Raw genomic sequence first — 26256 nt, 5'->3', positions numbered from 1 at the left:
CTGATCCCACTTTGCCCTTCCAAACACACACCTGTCTTCTCCATCCACTGACACCTGATCCCACTTTGCCCTTCCAAACACTCACCTGTCTACTCCATCCACTGACACCTCCACCTCCCTCCGACCTACTGTACATAGTATGGGGGTAATGATCACTCCCTACTGTCAACTCCCCCCATACCTCCCACTCACAAGATTCCTGCCATGGCACTAGATACCTGTGGCTACATCAATCCTGGTCCCTCGGCCATCATTCAGGCATACCTCTATCAGATTTTCCACCACTTGGCCATTTCCATCCATCCAATTCCCCACACCACATTACCTTACTTCTATCCTGGCCCTCCACCCTCTCCAGCTCCAAGCGAGATCAACGCACGTACACAAATTTTGACGTTGAACTGTACGCAATGACATCTCAGTGTGTTCAAGGGGATCAGTCACAGAAGACACTGCGCAAAAGTAGTACTGCACTCAGACCACCAGGGGGATCATAGGAGTTTATTTTGTTGTGGGTTGTCTTCATTTGATATATTTATTTATTTAACCTTTAATTTAACTAGGCAAGTCAGTTAAGAACAAATTCTTATTTAAAATGACTGCCTACCCCGGCCAAACCCTCCCCTAACCCGGATCTTCATTGAAGAACACAGATCATTTACTAATTATTAATCTCTAATCACAATATTAAAATACATGTGAATATGTGACCATATTCATCTGGTTTCTGAGCATGCAAGCATGTTTTTCCCTTTCTACTTCCCTCGCTCTCCTCCCTTCATAATGTTAAAACATGTTTCAGATGGACAACTAGGGTAAGGCCATGATGCATTTGATTGATGATTAGTTATATTACTCTTCAAACGTAATTCAATTCACGTGCTTGTGATTTTGTCATTTCCAATCGTTCACGGTATGGTTAATTCATGGCGTCTTTGTGTCTCTCCTGAGCAAAAACAAAAGTTGATCAATACAAAAATCCAACCAAAACCAAACAGAGGGTGGGGAAATCAACTCGACAAAGGAAAACGTATCATCTATCTTTATTAATATAGATACCAGCAGGTTTACATAAATATAATTGCAAGAGTATACAAATGCCCCAACAAAAGCAAAAATACATTTATATCGATTCATTTTTTCAAAGGTAATATTTCACGGTTGTTCACATGGTAGCTAAAAACACATAGGTGATATGCACTCCCCATACCTATAACCTGTCAGTGCTATCAACAGGTTCACTACTATCCCCAGCAGAAAAAAACCCTAATGAAATAAAGCAGACTTTCACATCAAACCAAAGCCTGACAGGTTAAGGGGACACAAACAGAAGTGTAGAACAGACTAACTGATGACATTTACAATAAAAACAAAACACCCATGATAAAAATTCTGAATGACAAGTTTGTTTGAATTAGGTGAAATTTGTGTTTGTCTTGACTGACATAAGCCCAATCATAAAAATAAATTCCAGTGGCACACAGTATCAATACCATTTCAAAAAGCTACATAAATAATTAACAGAATTACAATATTTTGTTATAGTTTCCCATTTGCAATGAACAATCAAGAGAGGCTAGATAGATAAAATCTATATTAAAAAAGTAACAGATATACATTTATATTGAATCAAGCTGCATAGCAGTTTGAGACAAAACTTCAATTGCACCTACATTAAACAACAAATGCGATTAACATTTTCGTGAAAATAAATCAGATGCACAACAAATTGCACAACACTATACATTTATCTGGTCACTCATTTCTGTACAGCATTTGAAGCACACAAGTTTTATGGCTTGCAAGATACTAGTTATCAAGGGCTAATAACCACTGACAATAGTGTCACAGTGGTGAATAAAACAGGCAACAATGGTACACGATAAATCTGGTATCTACTATAAAAGTTTGTCAAGGCACAAGTATATCATCCAATGTACTGAGCAATACTTCTAAAATATATTTGCTGTACACTGTGATGTCATAAATCATTGGTTAGTCTGGGTGCAAATATGGTAAAAATATAACTTTCATGGTGACCTCTGCATTTCTGTAGTCATTGGTTGAGTAGGAAAAGTAGTTCATTTTTAGGTCTTCAGTAAATGGAACCATAACCGGCATAATAACGTATAGCGCCACTCAATTACAAAGACTCATGTCGTCATCAATGTAAAACATGTAGCCTACTTGACAAATAGCCCTCCTCTTTTGTCAACGCTCATACTATTTGGGATATTCATTGGTTACATTTGAAAATAGGTATTTTTTTCCCCCTCAATATGCTTGAAAATAACAATGATCTTATTGTGTATTCATAACACAAAACATTAACATGCTGCTGCCAAAATATTGTATGTATACTATATATAAAGAATGTACTTTATCATTGTAATTGGTCCAATGTTGAGTAAGGTGGCCTGATTAGCAACCTGCTCGGGTTGAGGTAACAAACACATTCGTTTGGAGTTTTTTGTAAACCCTATTAACAAATATTTAATAGATGCTGTTTTATCTGTCTGTATGGCTTTATAACTGGCATAGTTGTCCAATAACTTCCTACACTTTCCTTATTCAAGAGGTGAAATAAGTTGTAGATGTGACAGTATAGGTTCAATGTTTCACAAATTATATCACAAGGGTTTGACTTAAACTATCAGCTTTGGACAAACAAACTGTACAATTGATCTCAACCTGGCATATGAACGGAAATCTAAGGAGGAAAACAATGCACAGGAAAGTACATGTGACTCATAGTGTACATGGTACATTTTAACTCCCTCAACCATAAAGTTGTATCCCTGTCCTCACAAGGAGAAGATAAGCTTCACTGACAGATATGACACACAAGAACACTGCCAATTACAGTTTCAACAGATGGGGAAGGGCCAAATCCACATATCTAATATTAATACAATTACAGAGTTAAATCAGAACCAAACTTGTACATAAAGTCATTTGTAGCACAAAGATGATTGTGGGACACAATATCTAAGACAAAAAATACCAAATAAATTAGATATGATTTCTGAAAAGATGTATTAGAACTACACCAGTAAAAAAGATATGATAAAATATTTGTAAATCTTATAAAAAAATTCACATAAATACTCATGACTATTGGAAACAAAAGTACTAGTTTTTCACAAGAGTTGAAGAAAGCCAATCACAGACAGCTTTTTTCTCTAAAGCAACTTAACGGTTCATTCTTCATGAGTAGGGTCCCTTAAAATATCTAAAAGAACACAGCTCAAGCTCTGGGATGGGGAATATGGGGCCCCACCAATCACATTACTAAAAATAGTTTAAATACTCTCCATTTTAAAAACTCTTCTTGTTTTTAAAGTGAATAAAAGGTCATGATGTTAAGAACACACACTAACAGACAATAACAATAAGAGAGAAAGATGGAGGCACTCAACTAAGCTGTTCTTGTTGTCATCAGAGACCAGCCCCTTGGTCATGCGTATACTCAGATTCAGACTAAAAACAAGACACAATCTTACGGTTGGCTCCACTCCTGCCCAATATTCACATGTAAAGAATAAAAGCACAAACCAGTTTGGCAGCAGTACAAGTGTGGGATCTTAATTTGAGCCAGTTTGCTACAGCAGAAAAATAATCCTGCAGCAAAAGGAAATGTGAATTATTCTGTGGATTATAATTAATGGACATTTTTGTAGGGGTTGATGCATTTTTCATTAGGGTAAAATCAAGTCTGAAATTTCAAAGTCAAAAATACAAACTTTAGAAACCTTTTTAAAACTCAAATACACATGCCTCCCGAGAGGCGCAGCATCTAAGACACTGCATCGCAGCGCTTGAGGTGTCACTACAGACCCGGGTTCGATCCCAGGCTGTGTCACAGCTGGCCACGACTGGGAGACCCATGATGCGGCGCACAATGTCCTTGTCCCATCGCGCTCTAGCGACTCCTTGTGGCGGGCCGGGCGCATGCACGCTGACTTTGGTCGCCAGCTGTACAGTGTTTCCTCCGACACATTGGTGCGGCTGGCTTCCGGGTCAAGCGAGCAGTGTGTCAAGAAGCAGTGCGGCTTGGCAGGGTCAAGTTTCGGAGGACGCATGGCTCTCGACCTTCACCTCTCCCGAGTCCGTACGGGAGTTGCAGCGATGGTACAAGACCAACTACCAATTGGATATCACGAAATTGGGGGTAAAAAGTACAATATATATATATATTATTATATATTATATATTATATATATATATATATATATATATATTATATATATATATATATATATATATATATATATATATATATATATATATATATATAAAAATTATAAATATATATATATATATATATATATATATATATATATAAAAATTATAAAATACAAATAATAATAAGAAAAACTACAAGTTTGTATTTCTTGCAGTGCAGGAAAATTCTCAGCAACAAAAGAGTGATCAAATTAAGATCCTACATCTGTATATCACGCCTGACACTAATAATCCAACTACAAACAACCATTCATGGTCAAGGCAAAACAAATAACTGCTCCAGTCACTTTCACCACTTTCTCCCTGTCAAAACATGGCGAGTCTCAAACGACAAATATGAACACACCAATCAATATGAGCCATAAAACTGGCCATTCATGAAGATGAAAAAGGAGGGTGTGACTTGAGGCCTTGACTCAGGTCCTGGGGTGTCCCACTGTAGGCAAGAGAGTTGGTGTTTTACAGTAAGTCAAACATACGGAAAACTCCACTCTGATCTATGGATAAAAGTCTAATTCGTGTGTGAGCTAATACAAACATCTGCCATGGAGACATCACTACAAAATAACACATTATCTACACATGCCATAGAATGATACAAATAACAATATACTTTAATTACATCAATCAGACAACCGTGCGCACTGGTATATGGTACGCATATATGGTTCTGATTTATTCAAACTGTAGGCCTATTATTTAATTATGTAGTCTGGAAATGAATGATTTAAAGGCTGGATAAAAATAAAAATCTTGATCCACATTGACCCTAATCTAGAGCATCTCTCGTACTCCAGAGTCTAATCAGGGAAAGAAATCCATGGTGTAATACTCAAATACTTGGAGTTATTCTCAGGAATGGGTAATGGGAAGATGGCTGCCAATAAGATAAACTGGTATTTCATGAAAGGAGCAATAAAAAACTAAAACCATAACTCAACACACATGCAGGAGTAATAAAGTAGTCGAGCTGTACATCCAGTAAACACGAGAAGAGATAAATAGCTGACTAGTGAATATGCATGGGCCAACATAATGAGTAAATGGTCACAAAATGAAAGCATTGTGAAGTGCTGAAAGAACTAATGTCAAAATATCTTACAAAGGTTTATTTTTCACGAATTGTATATTTTCTTTTGCTATTTCTTAAAATACTTTTAATATCGTATAAAAAGGACAATAATGCGTTATAAACAATTGTGAGCCCACACTCTGGTCCTGGAGAATACAGAATGCTGTGCTAGCTTCCACCACCATCTTTATAAAACCACACCGCAAAGTGCTGTTCTGAGAACTGATGAGTTAGCCAAACATTTCAAAGTGTCATGTTTCATTAACAGCTGGAGGCGACTAGCTGTGAGATACATTGGCCACACTGCAGTTGTGGGGTGACTACAACCTATGTCCTATTTTGAGGTCCAGGTTTAGATGCAGTGGAGGACTGATACCCCGCTCGGCGCCACTGTGGCGCATCTACACATGAAGACTGTCCTTGGAGAAGAAGGCCGCTGAGGCTTACATGTAACTTGGAGCTTGGACAGGAGCCCACTGTTGAATTTGTTTCCATTCTTCTGCCGTCTGTAATGGGGGTCCACACTGGGGGTCTTCTGCCGTCTGTAATGGGGGTCCACACTGGGGGGGGGGGTCTTTTGCCGTCTGTAATGGGGGTCCACACTGGGGGGGTCTTCTGCCGTCTGTAATGGGGGTCCACACTGGGGGGGTCTTCTGCCGTCTGTAATGGGGGTCCACACTGGGGGTCTTCGGGGCTCCTAAAGGGAGGGGCAATTACACGTTTTAAAGACATAGGAGCATGTAAACAGTAGTCAGTGATTAAAATTTGAATTAGAATTCAAAATGGTTAATCCTGCTTTCTGAAACCCTCAAAACGTTTAAACTGAACAACAAAAGTGCAACTGTTTTAAACACATTGGCCAACCAAACTTTTAAAATGTTTATAGAGAGATGAGCATTCACCTGAAACCTATAGCAGGCCTAGTAGGAGCGAGTGAGGTTGTTGCCCTGCTCCTGCAGGCTGACAAGCAGGTCATCTATCTTCTCCATGTTCTGGGAGGCGGTCATGCTGTTCTGCATGCTCCCTGACTCAGACATGGACTGGTTGAGCAGCGACTGGATCTGGGCCTCACTCGCTCTCTGGTTCTGACCAGACTGACTGATGGCAATGATCTGATCAGACAGAGTGGTTCCAGGAGAGTTTATCAGCTGGCCACACTCTGTATGGGGAAGAAAGGGGTAGTCACTGACTACATGCCACATGAAATGTTAAATGTTAGCGAAAACCAAACGATGGCGTACTGTTTTCTGGAGCACATTAAAAAAGCTGACATTTGATAAAAGGACAGAAATCTTAATCATGAATCCTTACCATTCTGAATCCCAAAGAGGAAGAGGCCTGGCTGCTGGGCCTCGCTGGGCTGGTTGAGGGTCCCACTGACTGCTGTCTGGAACAGAGACCCTGGCTGCTGCACGGGGGAGGAGGTGGTGGTCTGCAGGCCTGCCACCCCATTCTGGGTGCTGAAGATGCCTGTCTGCGGGAGCTCCTGGGAAGCCATGCAACCCTGCAGGGCAGCCATGTTGGATTGGGGCATGAAGAGGGAGACGGGCTGCTCTGGGCCATTGTTGGAGCTGGTGATCAGCTGCATGGGCTGCTGCTCTTGGAACAGGCCCTGCTGGCGAGGCTCTGAGGGGTTCCCCACCACCTGGCTCTGGTCCTGGAAGGCCATGGGCTCTGAGGATTCCTGCTGGCTAACCGTCACCATGCTGGCCTGAGAGAACAGCATGGAGGGGTTTTGGGGCTCCTGAGAGTTCAGGCTGCTGCTGCTCATGGGGGGCATCTGGCCCTGGCTGCTGAAAAGCAGACTGGGGGCCTGCTCTGGAGTGGAGAGGGGGTTGCTGCAGAACAGTAGGCCGGCCTGCTGCTGCTGGGTCTGAGAGAGAGTGTTTGCAGGTGGATGAGGGGAGATGTTCTGAAACATGGAGTTCTGCTGAGGTGGCTGAGGCTGGGGCTGAGGCTGGGAGGGCTGCTGTTGCTCCATGGGGGTCCCCTGCTGGATGGGGGAAAGCTGGGTCTGAGCCTGGAACACTGACTGGGGCTCAGTGGCAGAGGTCTGCAGGGCACTGAGGAAGGCCAGCTGCTGCTGCTGGCTGCCACTAGCGGAGAGCTGCCTGGGCAGGGTACTCTGGGGGAGGAATAGGTTGGCGGCAGAGGGGGGCTGCTCTGGGGAGAGGCTGGTCCTACTCAACACTGTCAGGGTGTTCTGGAAGAGGGTTGCCTGGACCTGCTCCTGGGTGGGAGAGGCCTTCTGAGTGTGGAACAGTGCCCCCTGTGGGTCCTGTGCCTCAGCCAGGGGGCTGGGGTTATGGAAGAGGGGTGGAGAGGGATGAGAAGGGGTCTGATGGAGGAAGTTGGTCTGAATGGAGAGGAGCTCATTGGCTTGCTGAAAGAGTGCTGCTTGCTGCTGCTGTTTCTGTTGTTGTTGTTGCTGCTGCTGCTGTTGTTGTTGGGCCTGCTGAAAGAGAGAACCATGGTTCTGCACCATGCCCTGCTGGGAACCCTGCTGTTCAGTGTTCTCACCTCGAGAACCGCCCTGGAATATGCCACACTGCATGGGCATCTGTGACTGAAACAGCTGCTGCTGCAGGTTCTCCAACACTTGCTGTTGCTGCTGCTGGTGTTGAATTTGTTGCTGTTGAATTTGTTGTTGCTGAATTTGCTGTTGCTGAATTTGCTGTTGCTGTTGTTGCTGAATTTGTTGTTGTTGAATCTGTTGTTGTTGCTGTAGTTGCTGTTGCTGAATTTGTTGTTGCTGAATTTGTTGCTGCTGTTGTTGCTGAATTTGTTGCTGCTGAATCTGTTGCTGTTGTCGCTGTTGCTGCTGGCTGCAGTATCCTTTGGCCTGCAGTTGTCTCACTGCTTGTTCCAGTTGGGCCACATCGTCTGGGGGGAATATGGGCAGCTGGTGCTGCTGGGGGGCAGGTTGAGGGGCCTCCACTTGTTGACTGAGCCTCCCTACTGCCCCAGCGTTGTTGCCAGCCCTGTCCTGCCCCAGCCCCTCTCTGGGCTCCAGGAGGAACTGCTGAGGCCCAGGTTGGAGTAGAGAGTCTGCAGGCACGGGGAAGGAGTTGGTGGGAGCGATGTCCTGCTTCTGTATGGTGCTCAGAGCCTCTGCACTGTTGAAGACTGCTGTTTGGGATTCATCAGGGTCACTGGCAGGCCGCGGCAAGGAGTTGGAGAACGGGCTGTTGTTGGGGGGAAGGTTGGAACTCATGTCCAGCGTCTGCTGGGCCGAACACATGACATCGGGGGTCCGCTGAGAATACAAAAAACAGATGATACCGGCTAGTTTTTTATATATTGGGGGAAAGATCAATATGGTTCATATGGATATGATTCTACTATCTAATGAGGCATTATCACAGCCAAGGCTGATGAATGCATTTGTAGAGCTTTTACCTTGAACACGCCAGCAGAAGGGAGATTGCTGGAGACCTCCATTGGAGTGACCTCTTCTCTCTTCACAAGAGGCAACATTGGGGGCATCAAGGCACCATCAATTACTGTGGGGGCGTGAATGACAATGTTACAATATTGTCATACTGAAAGCCAAGATACAGGAGTACATTGACCCCCCCCACACACACCTATGCATTACAAACAAGAACACACGATACAGCATGTACACAGCATGGTAGAGATATACTATACCTTTCATCCGTTGATCAAAAGAGCAGGGCTTGCCTGGAGATGGAACTTCTTTCTTCACAGATATGTCCACTGAGACGTACACAGAAAAGCAGGTTGAGTTATGGACATGCAAATCAGATGACCTTATTCTTCATACCCAGTCTCATTTTCCATCGTTTGCATGTCAGGTTTTCATATACAAAAATATAATATGAAATGTTACTGTATAGAGTGAAAAACAATCAGGAATAAATCTGTATGACTTGATAGTTTTGTATAGGGTGCTGCCTAATCCGGTATCATGTTTAGTGCATACTGTATATAGAAGGGTATTTTTTAAGTTTTTTTTTAGATGGATCATCTACACTTCCATGTTTTGTTTCATTGTTTTAGTTCCTTTCTCTGTCATTTCCTGCTCGCTCATTGATAGTTCGTGCCACAGTGCCCAAAGGACGTTTTAACGACTGGAAGTGATGTGAGAGAAAAAGGAGGAGACAAATACCCCCTGTTCCCGAGTGGACTGTAAAGTGTACCAAGGACTGTAATGGTAAATTTAGAGCAGGCTAGAGGATATATCCACCTAATACAGTAGTGGTGGTAGAGTAATGGTTATAATTTACACTGGCTGAAGACATGCTCTGAGGAAACGTTGTTTTGGTCCTAATGTGGCACAGAAGGTGTAAAAAAAGAACATTTGTTCATTGACTTATCACAGACCTGGTTCTGGAGTGTATGTAAAAGGCTGTACGTCGTGGGATCGGCCAGCATTGGTCACCACGTAGATCCCCACACACACCGCAGACGCGATGGCTAGGTTCTGGTATGGAGGAACCTTCACAATCAAGTGATTCTGAGGGGAAACGCATAACAGAGAAATCCACTTAGCTAACAAAAATGTACAGTAGCCCCAGTCTTATAATTACATACATCAAGTCATGTGACAAACGTGTCAACATCCCTTCTAAAACATGTGCAAGCGCAAAATGACTGATTAAATAATCAAGCGATGTCAGCACAATGTAGAGTTGAAAGAGAGAGACAGCTACAACAGACATAATCCTGGCACCGAAGATGAACTGGAGACTCCGTACGTCATCAACTAGTTCAAACACGCAACACCTTTCTAACTTTGCTGACTAGTAAAAGGTGTGGCGGTGATTTACATAGTTTACACATGGTTACAAATTGTGAATAACGTGAAAGACGTCTAACACCTCAGGGCTCAGACAACTGATTGAGGCTTAGCTAACGTAGCGCTGACCCTCTGGCTCCCAAGGGCAAAGGTTTATGCAGTACTGTTGAGACACACTTACCACTGTGGCTCAAAGTAATTAGGTGACAAAACAATGAGGCCATTCACCTCCCTGAGTGAGTAGCAATTTCAGATGATTACATGTGAACCTACAAATCCCAAATGGCTGTGGTTATCTAATCACCCAGTTAAATCATTAGCATGAATCATTCTAGGACCACAATAAGCAGAGAATAAGCTTATTTACCTGGTGAAACAGCTCCATGTCAATTTCAGCCTCTGCCTTCCAAGACTTCTCATCTTAGAGGGGAAAACAATAAACGGTTTCATTAGTATGGTAGGTCATTATGAAAGTTATTCATTATTCATATACTGTAAGGACATGGATTTCAGACAATAATTGGTTGTGTAGACCTACCTGATACATTTTCCTGGAATATGACCTTGGTGTCCTTGAGGAAGTTCTTCCCAATGATGAAGACCTCCTCATCTCCCCTCGCCGAGCAACTGTGGAGGGACTTCTTCAGAATCTCAGGCACCCCTGCAGGCTGGGCTGTAGACAGGACACCAACAGAGAGTCAGGCTCTGAGTTCTGCTTGACCTAGCTTCTTTAACTAGTATTCTGTCACGAGTACAGAACTGCTGGCCTTTTCAGAGGAACCAGGGGATGCCAACAGAAAAGCTTAAACCAATTGCTCAAGAGTACCTTGTGATTTCTTGGAAGGCACACATGTAATCTTGTGAAATAGTAATTGTGCTTTAATTGCTTTGCCAGGAAAAATGTGAGCTGAGCTGGCGTTTAAAAAAATGGGGTGCATGTGATTGTTATTTTACAGTATATGATCATTAACCAGACAGTAAAATGACTGTAATATAGGTAAACTTGACACTGTCTTTGCAGTCCCCCTTTCTCACAGGCAAATATAAATCCTCAAGTTTCTATAAACAACAAGCTCAGACTCCTCCCACTCCTCCTCCCCAGCTTTCACAGGCCTTCCTCACTCTCACCACCTCGCTCCACAGCACAACACACAGACAGACAGACGCCACTGGAGATTTAGATTTTACATTTTCTGGCCAAATGTTCGCTTGGACAGATTGCACTCTGGCATTGTAAACAATAGAAGTCCACACCTCTTTCTTCCCCCTTTCTTTCTCTCCCTCGTTTTTTTTTTGGAGAAGTTCTGCTTCTAAAACCACCGACAAATAGAATTTCTTATACCCCAGAGCAGTCTTTCCTGTTTTTGCCACTCACAGCCACACCCTATGCCCACAACGGGAGGAACACATGAAGCTGAAGAGAGTCTATATACATGGTCTCTGAAAATGTACTTGAATTAGAAAATGGTCTGCTAAGCATACATAACACATTAGAAATGGAACTTCTAGACTGAATCAACTCCTCAAAGTGTTCAAGTCTTCAGCTTGAAACTTAAAAACGAGATGAAAACAATAAAACAAACCTATATTACAAATGCTCATAAGGCTATCCAGTCGAATTTTGACAGTAACGGCTCCCAATGGAGACTTCATTATTGACATCCTTGTCCTGAACCAAGCTCCTCTTCATTTTCCTCCTGTCCACCCAACCCCCTGAATGAACTTCTTTACCCTCCCCCTAATCCCCTGGTGACGTGCGTCACCTCTCAGCTCGACAGAGTTCCTGAGAGAACTCCGGCGGGCAGATGCTACGAATAACCTAAAGCCACTCACTGCACAGGATGGGGGACGACGGTGTCTGTAACGTGAGCACAGAACCGTCCGGCCTGGGGATGTTGACCCGAAACACCAGCCTGGCACGCGTGCTCTTCTTTTTGGAGCCGGCCACCCCGATACGAGCTTCCACATCAGCGTTACGCAGCTTCAGGATCCCCACGCAATCCACCCTGCAGAGACACACAGCTGTTAGACTGGCAGGCAGGCCTGCTGAACAAGGCCCCAGCTGCTATTGCTGCAACAGCCCCCAACACACTCCCATTGGAGGATGACTAAGAGAAGCAGTCTCCAGTATGTGTGATTTTAAAGAATTGCAACAGCTATGAAAATAAGCAGATACATACGCCAGGGTCATATTATTGCTGGGGTCTAGGGACACTTCAATGACAGTAGTGCCCTCGATGTCCACCTCCTTGCAGGCTGTGGTGTTGCGCCCTGTCACCCTGCAGGCCTGGTAGAACCCATGTGGCTTCACACGCCCAGCGTCATTACCCACAAACACCTGCAGCACCACTGCCTCATTCACACCCTCCAGCTGAGGACAAGAAGGAAACAAAGAACACTCAGATCATAAAATAACACAGCTGCTCCAAAGTCAACTCTACCTATTTTTGTAAGTCACTAGAGAATTGAGTGTTCAATGTATTGTGCAAGGGATAGTTTTCACAAGAGCCAAAAGGGTGCAGGTAAAATAACGTACAAAAGTGAATACGTGATACAGTGCCACCTTTCTGCTTAGTAAGATGATAATTCCATATCTTATAGTATTCTATGATAACAGAACTGCCACTGTACAACTGCCTGTTTTGCTGTCTACTTTGAGAGTAAAACATTTGAAATATGCAATACATTGTGATTAGCTTTGTTGATACTGAGATATGACAAAGAAATGCAAATAAAGTCACGATTTGCTGTTGTAATCACTTCAAGAGAATAACGATAGTTGCCTCTTTTCTCGGTGGACAAGAAAATGTTGTTTTTATGTAGGTTATATAATATATTGCATTTAGCAGGCACATTTATTCAAAACGACTTAGTCATTCATTCATGGGAATGTAACCAACTATCCTGGCGCTGCAAGAGCCATGCTCTACCACGAGTGCTGCCTTCCAAGGTGTGTTGTAACAGCTAGCTATAATACCTTATTTCATAAAAAGAAAATACCCTGGGGTTGATACATTTCATCACTTTAGTATACAAGTTTCTACATAACCTGTGACAATCACTGAATCACTGACTTAAGCATGTTAACCCAATGTAGAGGTGTTATGTAACAATGAGTATGGAGCAGGTTGATGGTGGCATTTGGTGAAGGACCGATAAAGGCATATTTCCAAAGGGGTAAAGTCAAAACAGTGACCCGTGTATGGGGCACTGACCGTCCACAAAAAGCCCTAGAGGCCCCAGCCCCCCTGGTCCTGTTTCTGGTTTAAGGCGTACCTTTAGGGTGGGGAAGCCCTGCTGAGTGCGGTCCTTCACTGACCCCCTGCTGCCCTCAGTCAGGTAGCGGGCTCTGTGCTGGGTCTCAGGCTGGACCAGGATCTTCAGCTCCTTTCCCTCACTCTTCTGAGGGAACTGGCTCGCTAGGGTCCCACCTTTCTGATGGGTTGTTTGGGGGCCATCTGCCGAACTGCAAGACAGACTGGTTAGCTACTGTGTAAGCCCAACAGCTCCTAAATAACCTACATTGAAACATGCAACACTAACATTGACTACAATACGCTTGCTTATATTTAATGCAGGGGACTGTTTCCTTTCACTCATTCACAGCACTGTCCCCTGCTAACCCTAACCCTGCCTGTGTCCTTGTAATCAATGGGGACTGAGGGCCGCACAACCTGGCGTTGGGTGACAGTGGCAGCAACCCTCACCCCCACTCCTCCTCTCCTCTCCACCTTGTGTTCATTTATGTAAGGGGAGGAAGATCAGCTCCACTGTTGGCACCAAGCTTCCTCTCAGTGGAAGAGAACTTGACAGGACTTGGAGACCGTCCACTTACTATCAAAGTTCCAGCCAAGCTGTGACCCCACCAGGAAATATCTGTGTGTGTGTGTGTGTGTGTGTGTGTGTGTGTGTGTGTGTGTGTGTGTGTGTGTGGGGGGGGGAGAGAGAGAGAGAGTCAGTATGTGTGTATGGTGGAGCATAGGGGGTATTTGGAACTGGAGAGCAGCAGGGGACTAGTGAGGGATCCCCAAATAGCTGCCATGGTTTCCCAGTGACACTAGTGAGCAATGCAGAGTTTGGATGCCCACTACTAATCAGAGTCCATCAGAACCTCTTAGGGGATCCATACTTATCGGTTTATTTAATGTTCTGCTTTCTCAACGCTTTTCAAAGAGGCTCAGTGTGATTCACCATGGCTGACCATTGTTTGTGCTGTGGTATCCTGCCACTCCCTAGCCTCCGATCTGCCAGCTCTTCTTCAAGCAAAGAGGAAAACGTTCAGCCAGTGGTTTGGTACGATTTCCGCTTGTGGTAAAGTGATTTTACACCTCTTAACAATGGGAATAAGTATGGAGCAAATTTAGATAAACCTCTTCAAAATCAGGCAAGATATAGAATGAACAGTTCTGTTGAGATGTCCATTCAATAGTAGTTGTAAATGGCCACTGCTAATTTCAAGTCTATCAGTGTTTTTCAATTTATTAATCACTTTCTCTGACATTTAACTTGTCTTAATGTACTTCTAAATGGATTTCCATTCTGTGCTCCCGACAAGATTCAAACTGAGAACTGAAACTTAACCAAAGTCCATAGAGCCATCTCAGAGATGTAAAAGAAAGGAAAGTTACCTCTGCAGACCAAAAGGAAGTAAATGCTAGGTTTCCACATGGGCTAATTTCACTGTAAAAGAGATCTAGGGGTACCCACCTTCCTTTGGTACAGGCCTTGCTGTCTGAGCCCAGCTGTGAGAGCACAAAGTGAGGCCCTTTGGCACTGTCTGCATCAAACACGTCCATGCTGGCCTCCTCGGCCGAGGCAGGCTTGGGGCCGGGTCGCTGGCGGGGGGTGCGCTTGCGGGACTTCCGGGGCACCTCTGTGTTGTCGTTGTAGGAGCTGGAGCTGACGATGCTGAAGTTGGAAGCGGAGTCATCCATCCAGATGCTGTTGCTCTGCTCTGAGTCCTGGAGCTGATCCTCCTGGCAGGACATGCGGCTGTCGTCAAACAGGTCCTCGGGCGGAGGCGAGATGTTCAGCACCGTCCGCCGTTTGGAGGGGGTCATTTGGTGGTGCTGCTGGGCCTCCTGGGATGCCCCCCCTCTTCCTCCTCCACCTAGGGATCCTGCCCCTCCTTTCTCGCCGCCAGCCCTGCCGCCACCAGCACTCCCACTGTTGCCATTCCCGCCCTCGGCTCCAAGCATGTCGGCCACCGCTCTGCTACTTACACCTTCGTCTGGAGCGGCGATGCCGGTGTGAGCAGAGGTCTGGTCGGTGGCTGAAGTAGTGGAGTGCATGGTGGAGGTGGAAGAGGTGGGAAAAGCACTGCGAGGGCCTCCCATGGTCATAGAAGAGGAGACGGTGGTGGCATCTACAGTGTATACAATTGGAGAGTAAATAAAGGCATCTCAACCAGCATTGGCTAGCAGTCCCATTCAAGCAGCGAAATTTGTGCATGGTTGTTTTCTCGTTTTTTTTGCTTTCTTTGATCATCCAATTATAATTTTCACTTTTCTTTTATTGCATCATGATGAGTGAGTGTGTCTATGTGTGAGTGTGTGTAGGTGAGTATGTGTGTACACGTGTTCTGACAAAAAAAAAAATGTAAATGTGGGAAAGAGTCCTATAACAGGACATGATGTAAATGAAAAGTCATGAATCTACTGACATGTATATCTAAGTATCTGAAATTGATACTTTGAGAGTTTCTAATTCAAATCGGCAAAAAAAATAGTTCCCCAGAACGTGCAGTAATCCAATTCTCTAACCATCTTTCAGTGACACTGGGACTTGATTTTCAATAGCATTTGCCATAAACAGAAGTTAACTGGGAAATCTACATGTAGAGGGATGTTCAAATGAAATTAAGATTATCTGGTGTGTAAGATGATGCGTGCCAAATGGAGCTTTTTCTCATACAGGTTCAAACAATTTAGTTGGGACTGAGCGTAGCCACAGAGACAAGATAAACAAGCTTCTGACCTATGAAGCAGAGAACTGCAGACCATTTTATATGCAGACACTCCCTGCTTCAGAGGGAACTTCCTGGAATAAAAACGAGACAGCGAATGAGCAATAAGAGCTGAACATTCAAATGTAATAAAAATAAAGAAAGAAAACTACGTTGAACAAATCGTATTTGTGAAAATGGAACCGTCATTCAAGGGTCTCGTTCTATTCCTGATCAATATGTTTTTCTGAAAGTCCTCCTAAAACACCTTAGGAAACCTTAGCCAGGGTTGAAAATGACAGCAAATGTTGAGTACATTTCAAAAGCATTCCTAGTTATCAGGTCCTCAATGCAGGGTACAGTAGAGTGCAGCTTCAAGCAGGTGAAATGGCAGATGCTGCATGGTAGATTGTCATCTTCCACTTCTGTGAAAACAAACTGGATTGTTTGGCTAGTGTAGGGCTTGTCCCTGGCATAAAAGGGCAACAAAAACATGGAGCTGGAGAAAGCTTATGACACCCCCATGGTAAGAAATAAAGCATTACATTGACAGTATACTAGAGATTATATAATGGCAGAAAGGGAAGCCTTGGTGGCCTAAGGGCCTAGCTAAGGTCTGAGCATGGTGGTGAAATCCTGAAGACTGTTGCAGGAGAAGGGAGAGGAGTGAGAGGACAGGCAGACAAGCTACCCTAATTTGTAAAACCTTTATCGATACCGTAAATTCAACATGTCTATAAAAACAATAAAAAATAAAAAGCGATGCAACTAGGTTACACTTCGTTCAAAACTGTAGCTACAGTGCTTGTAACTGAAAAATAAGATAGCTTTTTGTTGGTAATCGGAAGAATTCCAGATATCTATGACTCATTACAAGCCAATGTGGTGCATTGTCTATGAAGAAATTCCAGTCACTTTACATTCCACCCACAAACTCTCTCACTTTACCCATTCCAAATGCACTCATATGTAGAAACCATACCTGAGTGCAACAACATGGAGCACAATTTTGCTTTAATAGGTTTTTATTTTTCTCGAATTAATTTTGGTGGCTCTGATTGAACTTATTGTAGAGTTGCCATGATAAACAGAAGAAATGTATAAAGCCATATATCCATTTATGCTCTGATGAACAAGAATGCTTTCAAAACATACAGCACATTGCTTCTGTTTGCAGAATTCCATACAATCTAGCGAACAGACAAACACCTTCCACCTGATTGTAGATGGTAGGGAGCACCTATTTTACCCAATAGATTATATTTTTTTATTCAAAAGACAGGAATCATTTTAGTTAGATTGGGATCCAGCAAGACAGCAATTTGTTCCCCATGGCAGCAAGACAGCCATTTGTTCCCCATGGCAGCTGTGAGCTTCCTCCCACAGACCCCACATGCAGATCCTAGGATGCAAAAGAACTAGTTCCATTTTCACAACCATGTAATTTCAAATGAAAATCAGTTTAAAAACAAGAATAAACATAACAGAACAGTGGTTTTGAAATGCTGAAGGATTAGTTCATTACAAAATTATGACAAGTAGAAAATCTAAATATGAAACACATTTCATGATGTGCTATTCATGCAGATTTTTGGAAGCGTAACAAACATGAGAAACATACAGGCCCTGCTAAGATTGGAACCACAGTGAATGATTTGCAGCCACTTTGAGCGCCCTCTCACCACACTTAAAAACACTCACAGAAACTGGAGAAACAAAGGCCTCAAAGAAACCCAGTCCAGTAAACCCCTCCAGCTTTGTAAAGGTTCACAGCTTTTACTCTGCTTCCTCCTGACCTATTTATATGGCCTAAAAGCTTTCTGTAGACTACTGTACATTGGCAAATATGCCTGAGTAAATTGTCCCATCCGTGAGTTGTGTACACATTTCAAACAACTGCCCTTTTATGTCCTGCTGTCTCTCCAGAGGAGGGAGGTAATCTATATTTTTCTCATCTAAAAACGAGTTGCCCTACTTTTAGTGTAATGAAACTAAAGACAACCGTGTAATAAACAGCAGGACAGCAAACGCTGCGGGAGAGAATGAAATCCCTCTGTTTTTGGCCTGTGCTGTGGAGCAGTAGAACTGTTGGATAGAATCTCCCTCTCTCCCGCCCCCATTAGCCTTCTAGTTTAAACACGCAAGGCTGTTTGTTTAAAATGTAGCCAGGTGTTAAAGAAGAGAAAACCCAGAGACACCTACAGGGAGGACGGAGGAGAGCACTGCTGCATCTCTTTATCCAGGGTATAAATCATTTAAAAATCAGGAAATCTGATTTATCACAGGAGAAAGGCACCTGGCCACAAGAAGAGGCATTTATCACAGACACCTTTTAACCCTTGTTGTTTAGCCTCTTTAAAGCCTAATGTGTCTTTGGTCATCATCACGTCAAGTTAAGACTATTTCTGGACTAAAAAGCACTAGGCTTAATCTGGGTCCAGGAAACGAGGGCCAGTTAAGGATTGCCTGGTTTTAAACCTTTTGATCTTGACAAACTATTATACCTGCAAACAGCACAGTACATCTGATAACCTTGAAATGCTGAGCGCCAGGTGCTAATGAAGACATCCTGTTCAATAGGAGCCCATCCATTCTAAAAGAAAAAGACAGCTGGCCAATAGGACAGCTATAACCACCAAAATGGCTGACTCAGGATTCATTTCTTGTTTGAATTATCACCTGTTCCGTTTGTGCATAATACCCTGGCTAACGAAATGCATTGCAATTCAATATTCAAAGGGAGATGGGGGACAAAAGGTTGAAGGCTTCATATATAATTACTCTGAGGAGGTTTGGTACAGAGACATCCAGAGGAACAAAGTACAGATAGATTGAAGCTAGAGAACTTCATACATAAAATGATGTATATTATGAACACATTTTATATAGTGCCTTCAGAAAGTATTCACGCGGTAGATTTTTTCCACATTTTGTTGTGTATTTAAAAATCGATAACCTGAGATTTGTCACTGACCTACACACGATAACCCATAAGGTCAAATTGGAATTATGTTTTTCACATTTTTACAAATAAAAAAAATCCCATGAGTCGATAAGTATTCAACCTCTTTGTTATGGCAAGCCTAAATAAGTTCAGAAGTAAAAATGTGCTTAACAAGTCACATAATAACTTGCATGGACTCACTCTGTATGCAATAATAGTGTTTAACATGATTTTTGAATATGTACCCCACATATACAATTATCTGTAAGGTCACTCAGTCTAGCAGTGAATTTCAAACACAGATTCAACCATAAAGACCAGGGAGGTTTTCCAATGCTCGCAAAGAAGGGCAGCTATTGGTAGATGGGGGGAAAAAAGTATTTCAAAAAGCAGACATTGAATATCCCTTTGAGCATGGTGAAGTTATTAATTACACTTTGGATGGTGTTTCAATACACCTAGTCACCACAAAGTTACAGGTGCCCTTCCTAACTCAGTTGTTGGAGAGTAAGGAAACTGCTAAGGGATTTCACCATGAGGCCAATGGTGACATTTAAACAGTTTAATGGCTGTGATAGGCAAAACCTGAGGATGATCAACAACATTGTAGTTACGCCACAATTAGGGTTTGTCAAGGGTCAGAAACTTTCCAGAAACTTTCAAAAATGTTGCTTAAATTCATCAAAAAAGTTAGCTATAACAGTGAACGGTTTTTTGTGGGATACACATAAGGCAATTCTAGGTCTTGTGGCATATTTTGGTTAAACTATCCCCAATTCAAAGGAATTGCAACCCTGTGCATGCACAGTGCACTCTTCCATCACATGTACAGCTGATTCTCAAGATCTTGCACACTAATGAGATGCTGTTGAGACCACACTTCTACACTGTCTGAGCCAAGGACTACATGCTTTCTGGTAAGTTTTGATTACAATACTGGGTGGGGTGAATATATTTTATATGAGATACGTGATTTTTTGTTAACTAGTAAATAGTAGCCCACAGCAAAGCGTGTTTAAATCATTTTTAACAATTTCTGCTAGTTAGTTTTTGCTACCATGTGGGTTTTAGCTTGCTTGAGCCTGCTAACTGAGTGTTAATTAACCTGTTTCCATACGTTTAATTTTAAAACATTTAGCTTACAAAGGAGTTGTTTGTCTAACTGCTTAACTATTTATCTGTACATGGAATTGTATTTATTTTATTTTTTACTCATTTTTTCCTAATCTTTACAGGAAAATGCTACGGACACTATCTGATGTGTAGAGACATTTCACTGCAGCTAATGTAGAAGGAAAAGCTGTGTAAATTTGCAAATACTGAGTCAAATCATATGTGAAGAATGCAACAACGATGCAGAATCATCTGGCCAAGTGCATAAAGTTCCCTCAGTGCTCACAACAAGCAACCTCTGACAAAAGTCCCTCTACTTCTATTAGAGGTGAAAATGATGAATCAGACACTTTATCGATAGCAACAGCTCATGGTCCTCCTGGAATCAGAAGTTTTTTTGACTCAATGGAGGAAAGTAGTCAGAGAAATGCTGATGAATGTCTTGCTCGAGCTGTGTATGCAACTGGTTCACCTCTGATGCTCACAGGCAATGTGTATTGGAAGAGATTTCTGAATGTTCTTCACCCAGCATACACCCCTCCAACCAGTCATGCTTTATCTACTCATTTGCTGGATGCTGAGTTCAAAAAAGTTCAAGTGAAAGTCAAGCAAATCATAGAGAAAGCAGACTGTATTGCAATCATCTCTGACGGGTGGTTGAATGTTTGTGGGCAAGGAATAATTAACTACATCATCTCCACCCCTCAACCAGTATTCTACAAGAGCACAGACACAAGGGACAACAGACACACCGGTCTCTACATTGCAGATGAGCTGAAGGCAGTCTTCAATGACCTTGGACCACAGAAGGTATTTGCACTGGTGACAGACAATGCTGCGAACATGAAGGCTGCTTGGTCTAAAGTGGAGGAGTCCTACCCTCACTTTACACCCATTGGCTGTGCTGCTCATGCATTGAATCTGCTCCTCAAGGACATTATGGCACTAAAAACAATGGATACACTCTACAAGAGAGCCAAGGAAATGGTTAGGTATGTGAAGGGTCATCAAGTTATAGCAGCAATCTGCCTCACCAAGCAAAGTGAGAAGAATAAGAGCACCACATTGAAGCTGCCCAGTAACACCCGTTGGGGTGGTGTTGTCATCATGTTTGACAGTCTCCTGGAAGGGAAGTAGTCTCTCCAAGAAATGGACATATCACAGTCTGCTGATATTGACAGCCCCATCAAGAGGATCCTCCTGGATTACATATTTTGGGAGAGAGTGGTAAGCAGCCTGAAACCTATAGCAGTAGCCATTGCACGGATTGAGGGAGATAATGCTATCCTGTCTGATGTTCAGACTCTCCTTGCAGATGTAAGAGAAGAAATCTGTAGTGCTCTGCCCACTTCACCGTTTCTCCAAGCAGAGGAAACTGCAGTTCTGAAATAGATCAAGCATGAAGGCTTCTGCCTGAAGCCCATACACGCCGCAGCGTACATGTTGGACCCCAAGTATGCTGGCAAGAGCATCCTGTCTGGTGCAGAGATCAAAAAGGCCTATGGTGTCATCACTACCATGTCTTACCACCTTGGCCTGGATGAGGGCAAGGTTCTTGGCAGTCTGGCGAAGTACACTTCCAAGCAAAGGCTTTGGGATGGAGATGAGATATGTTGGCACGACTGCAATATTGCATCAGCCACCTGGTGGAAGGGACTTTGTAAATCTGAGACTCTTTCCTCTGTCCATCATCCTCCAAATCCCACCAACATCAGCCGCCTCAGAGCGCAACTGGTCCTTGTTTGGGAACACATACAGACCAAAGCAAGCAACTGGCTGACCAATACAAGGGTTGAAAAATCGGTGGCCATCCGAGCAAATTTGAGCCTGACAACGAGCCATCCTCAACAAGGTAGGAAAGTGACAGTGAAGATGAGGCCTCAGAGTCTGATGTTCAAGAGGTGGACATTGAGGTCCAGGGAGAAGACATGTAAGCCTGAGAGGAAGACAACCAAAGCTTTAGTTTCTAGACTATCATTGTACAGATGTATGTTGAAAACGTTTTTGGGAGATGCAATGGATCATTGGGGATCATTCAATATTCCCTTTCTTTTGTTGTTCAGTGAAATCATCCCATGTGAAGAGTCAACTCATTTAATTAAAGTTCAATTCCTAACTAAATTGTTTTTTTTATTTCCATTGGAATGATTTAATCATTTGCAATTATGTAGACTTATGATAAGGTAAAAGGTTTATGTTTCTGTCTCCATAATTATATGTTAAATATATCCAGTGCAAAAAACATCTACATTTAAATGGTATTAATATTAATTTGCATATTCTTCCATTAATTCCAATATATTCCCATAAATTCCCACGGAAAGTTTCCACCTCAGGATAAAAAATAATGGAATGGAGCTAAGCACAGGCAAAATCCTAGAGGAAAACCTGGTTCAGTCTGCTTTCCACCAGACACTGGGAGATTCATTTACCTTTCAGCAAGACAATAACCTAAAACACAAAGCTAAATCTACACTGGCGTTGCTTAACAAGAAGACAGTGAATGTTTTTACTTAAATATGAGTTTTTACTTAAATCCACGGCAAGACCTGAAAATGGATGTCTTGCAATGATCAACAACCAATTTGACAGTGCTAAAAAAATAAAATAAAATAATTTATAATAATATAACATTTGTCAAATGTTGCACAATTCAGGTGTGGAAAGCTCTTAGAGACTTACACAGAAAGACTCACAGCTATAGTCGCTGCCAAACGTGCTTCTACAAAGTATTGACTCAGCGGTGTGAATAGTTATGTAAATGTAATATTTCTGTATTTCATTTTCAATAAATTTGCTAAAATGTTTAAATACATGTTTTGAATTTGTCAATATGTGGTATTGTGTGTAGATGGTTGAGAGAAAAAACAATTGAATACATTTTGAATTCAGGCTTTAACACAAAATGTGTAATAAGTCAAGGGGTATGAATACTTTCTGAAGGCACTGGAACTATTTGGTTTGGCCATAAAATGGTAGTACCAGTAGTATCATTCAATATATGTAGGCTATTCTTTCCACAAACCCTACCAATTTCCACTTAACAAAAATGCTCAAAGTGGCTGCAAATCACCATGCTTATAAAACCAATTTGATTATTGCACAGCCCCAGCAGATGGAGGCAATAGGATTCAAGGTATATTACAGCGTAGACTTAATACATTTTCAAATAAACATAGAACATTTGCTCTTATTGTGAACGCATTACCGAAGCCCCATGCCTCCACCTATGGGACCATTGCGTGTTCCATCCTAGCCCAAGTTCTGCTTTTCTTTACCCTTAAAGGAAAACTTTTTTTTTTTCAACGTCATATTTATCATCATCATCTCCAGCACCACCCCAACATGTTTTGTAGTAAAAAAAGATGGAGGAAGATAAGTGTTTCCAATGACATCATCGTTGTGCATCGTGCAATTGACACATTTTGAGTAGACATTACCTACTAATTGGTTGATGTCATTGGAAAAACATATTTTGATATTTTTTACTACAAAACACAGAAATGCAAAATTTTTGCATGTTGATATTGGGGTGGTGCTGGAGATGAATATGATGTAGATTTGTTTTTGTTTTTTTTTATGTCCCTTTAACCCCACCCCCTTCTACACTGTGTTCCACTACCATTTAAATGCAGAATTAAAGAAACCAAACTTTGACATCAAAAACTCAGTTGCAATACAACACAAAAAACTGTAAATGCAATAAATTAAAATAGTAAGAAGTCTAAAAGTGTAGACGGACCTACTCAACACCCTGGGTGAATTTTGATGGGTTAAGAGCCCTTGGGACTAAATGTCTTCACTACTGATAGACAGACACAGTCACACAACCCACCACGAAGCCTGTGGGGCCCAGCTAAAATGCAAGTTAAGTTCATTAATAGCAAAACAACTTGTATCCAATCAACAAAAAAAGCAATTCACTTTGTGCATTTGCTGAATGTTATTGAAACAAATAAAGGAAGAACATTTGTGGAGTATGTTCACTTGTCAATATATTGCTGAGGTGTGTGGATTCTGATATTGATCAGCTGCTGTTCAATGTACTGGCTGAGTGTCATTTTGGAGCTTGTAAAATAAAATGCATTTCCACTTTAAACTCATGCAGAAGCTAAGCTGGCACAAGCAAACTCGGACCCTTTAGTATGGGTGGGAAGCAGGAGAAGGAGTGGCTGGGATAGTAAGGTCTGAACTGAACAAACATTCCTAAAGATGAACTGAATGAAATTACGGGCAAAAGTAACATAAGGTCATTTCCCTCTCTAATGGGTGTACACCTATAAAAAGACTCCCACTGCAATTACCTACTTAAAACGGAAAAACACACTCTCTTGTGAAGTGCACTACTTGAAATGACCTCCCTTAAATGGCCTGGCATTAGTACTATATAGACTGACTGAAAGGCAAGGAAGAAAGTTGACCTCAGACAACAAATAATTCATGCCCATTCCAGACTTCTAAATGGAAATCAATAACATGTTACATCAATTAGAAAAAAAGGGAGCGCTAATCAGCAAAGTAAAAGCAATATGAATTTTGTATGGCAAGAGTTGACTAAAAACCACCAACATTACTACATAACAGCTGAAGCCAACCTAGAGTGATGCTACATCTTCATTCAGCCATATCTCAAAGAAGAGTGGTCAGGGGAGGGGACAAACAGGACAAAAGTAATGAAGCCTTAAGGTTACAGGCAGGGGTGGTAGGACAGGGATAAGAACAGGGATAGGAACAGGAACATGGAAGTGTGCAGCCGTATAGGGCTAAACAGTAAGGACACTGGCATCAGGGATGTGGTGACAGCCAGGCCAAGCTATAAAAAGTAGCAGGGCAGGCAAAGGATGGGTGATGGGGGTAGGGTAATATCACAGCCAGCATGCACCCGCCCTGCAAAGTACAGTAACAGCACAAAACAGTAAAGGTGTAAAAAGGCCAGAGCAGAGATGCTTCAGCAGAGAGCTATATGGCTGGCAAATGGAGGAAGGCTGTGCAGGGATACGGGGAGGGAGAAACTACTTGAACAAAGAGCCAAAGTGATGGGCAAAATTGTCTGGAGTGACCAAAAAAAACTAACCTGAACTGCTGGACAGCCTAAAATTAAAGAGTTGTCCTCATTTGACAGAGAATCAATAGAAACCTACATTTTAAATGTCAAAGTATTTTTTCAATACTTGATTCCAAAGATTTGGGGTACAAAATAAAGTTCACAAAAAAAGTGAAAAGAAGAGATAGCCAGAAGAAGTAAGGCCAATTTGCAGTAAAACCTACAGTCCCAAATTAAATTTCATGTAAACTGAAAAATACTTCACCTTCCTCCAGCTACAGCCAGTATGTCCCGCCTTGTCTGAGGGCTGCATTGGCTGCATTGAAGCACTGATGTCCGAAGGCAACAGACTTCTGGTTCTACTGAAACTCACTCTAAACCGGGGCACTTTGGTAAGGGGCAGAGTAAAAAGAGCTAAAGTGAATTGCATTTTGAACGTTCAGGTTGTGACAAATTTAACCAAAAGGTGTTTTGTTTTATATTTTTTCTCTTCCTTTGAATATGATATTGGGTTAATTAACATTTAGGCCTACAGTTGCAAACACACTAGTTTCAGTGATTTTCTGGATTCCTTATGCAAGTACTGTAGTGTACTAGATGTACTATTTAGCCTTACACAGACTGATGTATGGTGTCAGAAGATACTTCTTAAAATAATGTTGTGGCAGTAACTGGTTAAGCAAAATAGCTGCAAAACACATAAGTAAACAGTTAGTGATGTTTCTGGAATTTTGCAAAGAGATATCACTGAATTACTTAACATTTTTGGATCTCAAACAATGCTTTTGTGAGCAGTACCGAAATGGTTTTGTACCCGGCTTCTGACTTGTGTCTTGTCCCAAAAGAGAGATGGTTTGCATTTTTAGAACATTTATCTTCACAAATGTACAATAACAGACTGGGAGCCAATTGCTATAGTCAATTAATGGGGTACATTTTGCTTTTCATGATTTGGTGGACCCCAAATAGACAGACTGCCGTATTGAAGATCATTCAGACAGCCCAAGAAGATGGGGACTGGACTGTAGGTCTTGTGTGCCCCGAAAGAATCAGGGGTGTCCGCTAACGGCATGGAATGAAGAGGGTTTCCTTAGACTCCAACTGCAAGGCACAGTGTTCCCAGCAAGGACTG

General features: G+C 42.3%; 1 protein-coding gene across 3 annotated transcripts in view; it reads right to left on the bottom strand.

Annotated features, from left to right (window-relative positions):
* Nucleotides 1–1027: 1027 nt before the first annotated feature.
* Nucleotides 1028–26256, bottom strand: part of nfat5b (nuclear factor of activated T cells 5b) — a 64530-nt gene continuing 39301 nt past the window's right edge. For 2 of the 3 annotated variants that reach the window (XM_014126660.3, XM_014126662.3), the window contains exons 3-14: nt 14787–15444; nt 13356–13545; nt 12260–12450; nt 11913–12085; nt 10618–10752; nt 10447–10499; nt 9665–9797; nt 8969–9037; nt 8717–8820; nt 6629–8573; nt 6220–6476; nt 1028–6014 (exon numbers count right to left, since the gene is read on the bottom strand). In XM_014126660.3, the coding sequence (XP_013982135.2) occupies nt 6238–6476; nt 6629–8573; nt 8717–8820; nt 8969–9037; nt 9665–9797; nt 10447–10499; nt 10618–10752; nt 11913–12085; nt 12260–12450; nt 13356–13545; nt 14787–15444 (3890 nt within the window). In that variant the 3' untranslated portion in view covers nt 1028–6014; nt 6220–6237. Of the gene's footprint in view, nt 6015–6219; nt 6477–6628; nt 8574–8716; nt 8821–8968; nt 9038–9664; nt 9798–10446; nt 10500–10617; nt 10753–11912; nt 12086–12259; nt 12451–13355; nt 13546–14786; nt 15445–16055; nt 25376–26256 lie in introns of those variants that run through there. The other variant, XM_014126668.3, reaches the window with a different exon arrangement.

This window comes from Salmo salar, chromosome 11 (genome assembly GCF_965601325.2).
Source record: "Salmo salar chromosome 11, fSalSal1, whole genome shotgun sequence".
NCBI lineage: Eukaryota > Metazoa > Chordata > Actinopteri > Salmoniformes > Salmonidae > Salmo > Salmo salar.
The sequence above is the reverse complement of the archived record's forward strand: the minus strand, read 5'-3'. Positions and strand labels throughout refer to the sequence as shown.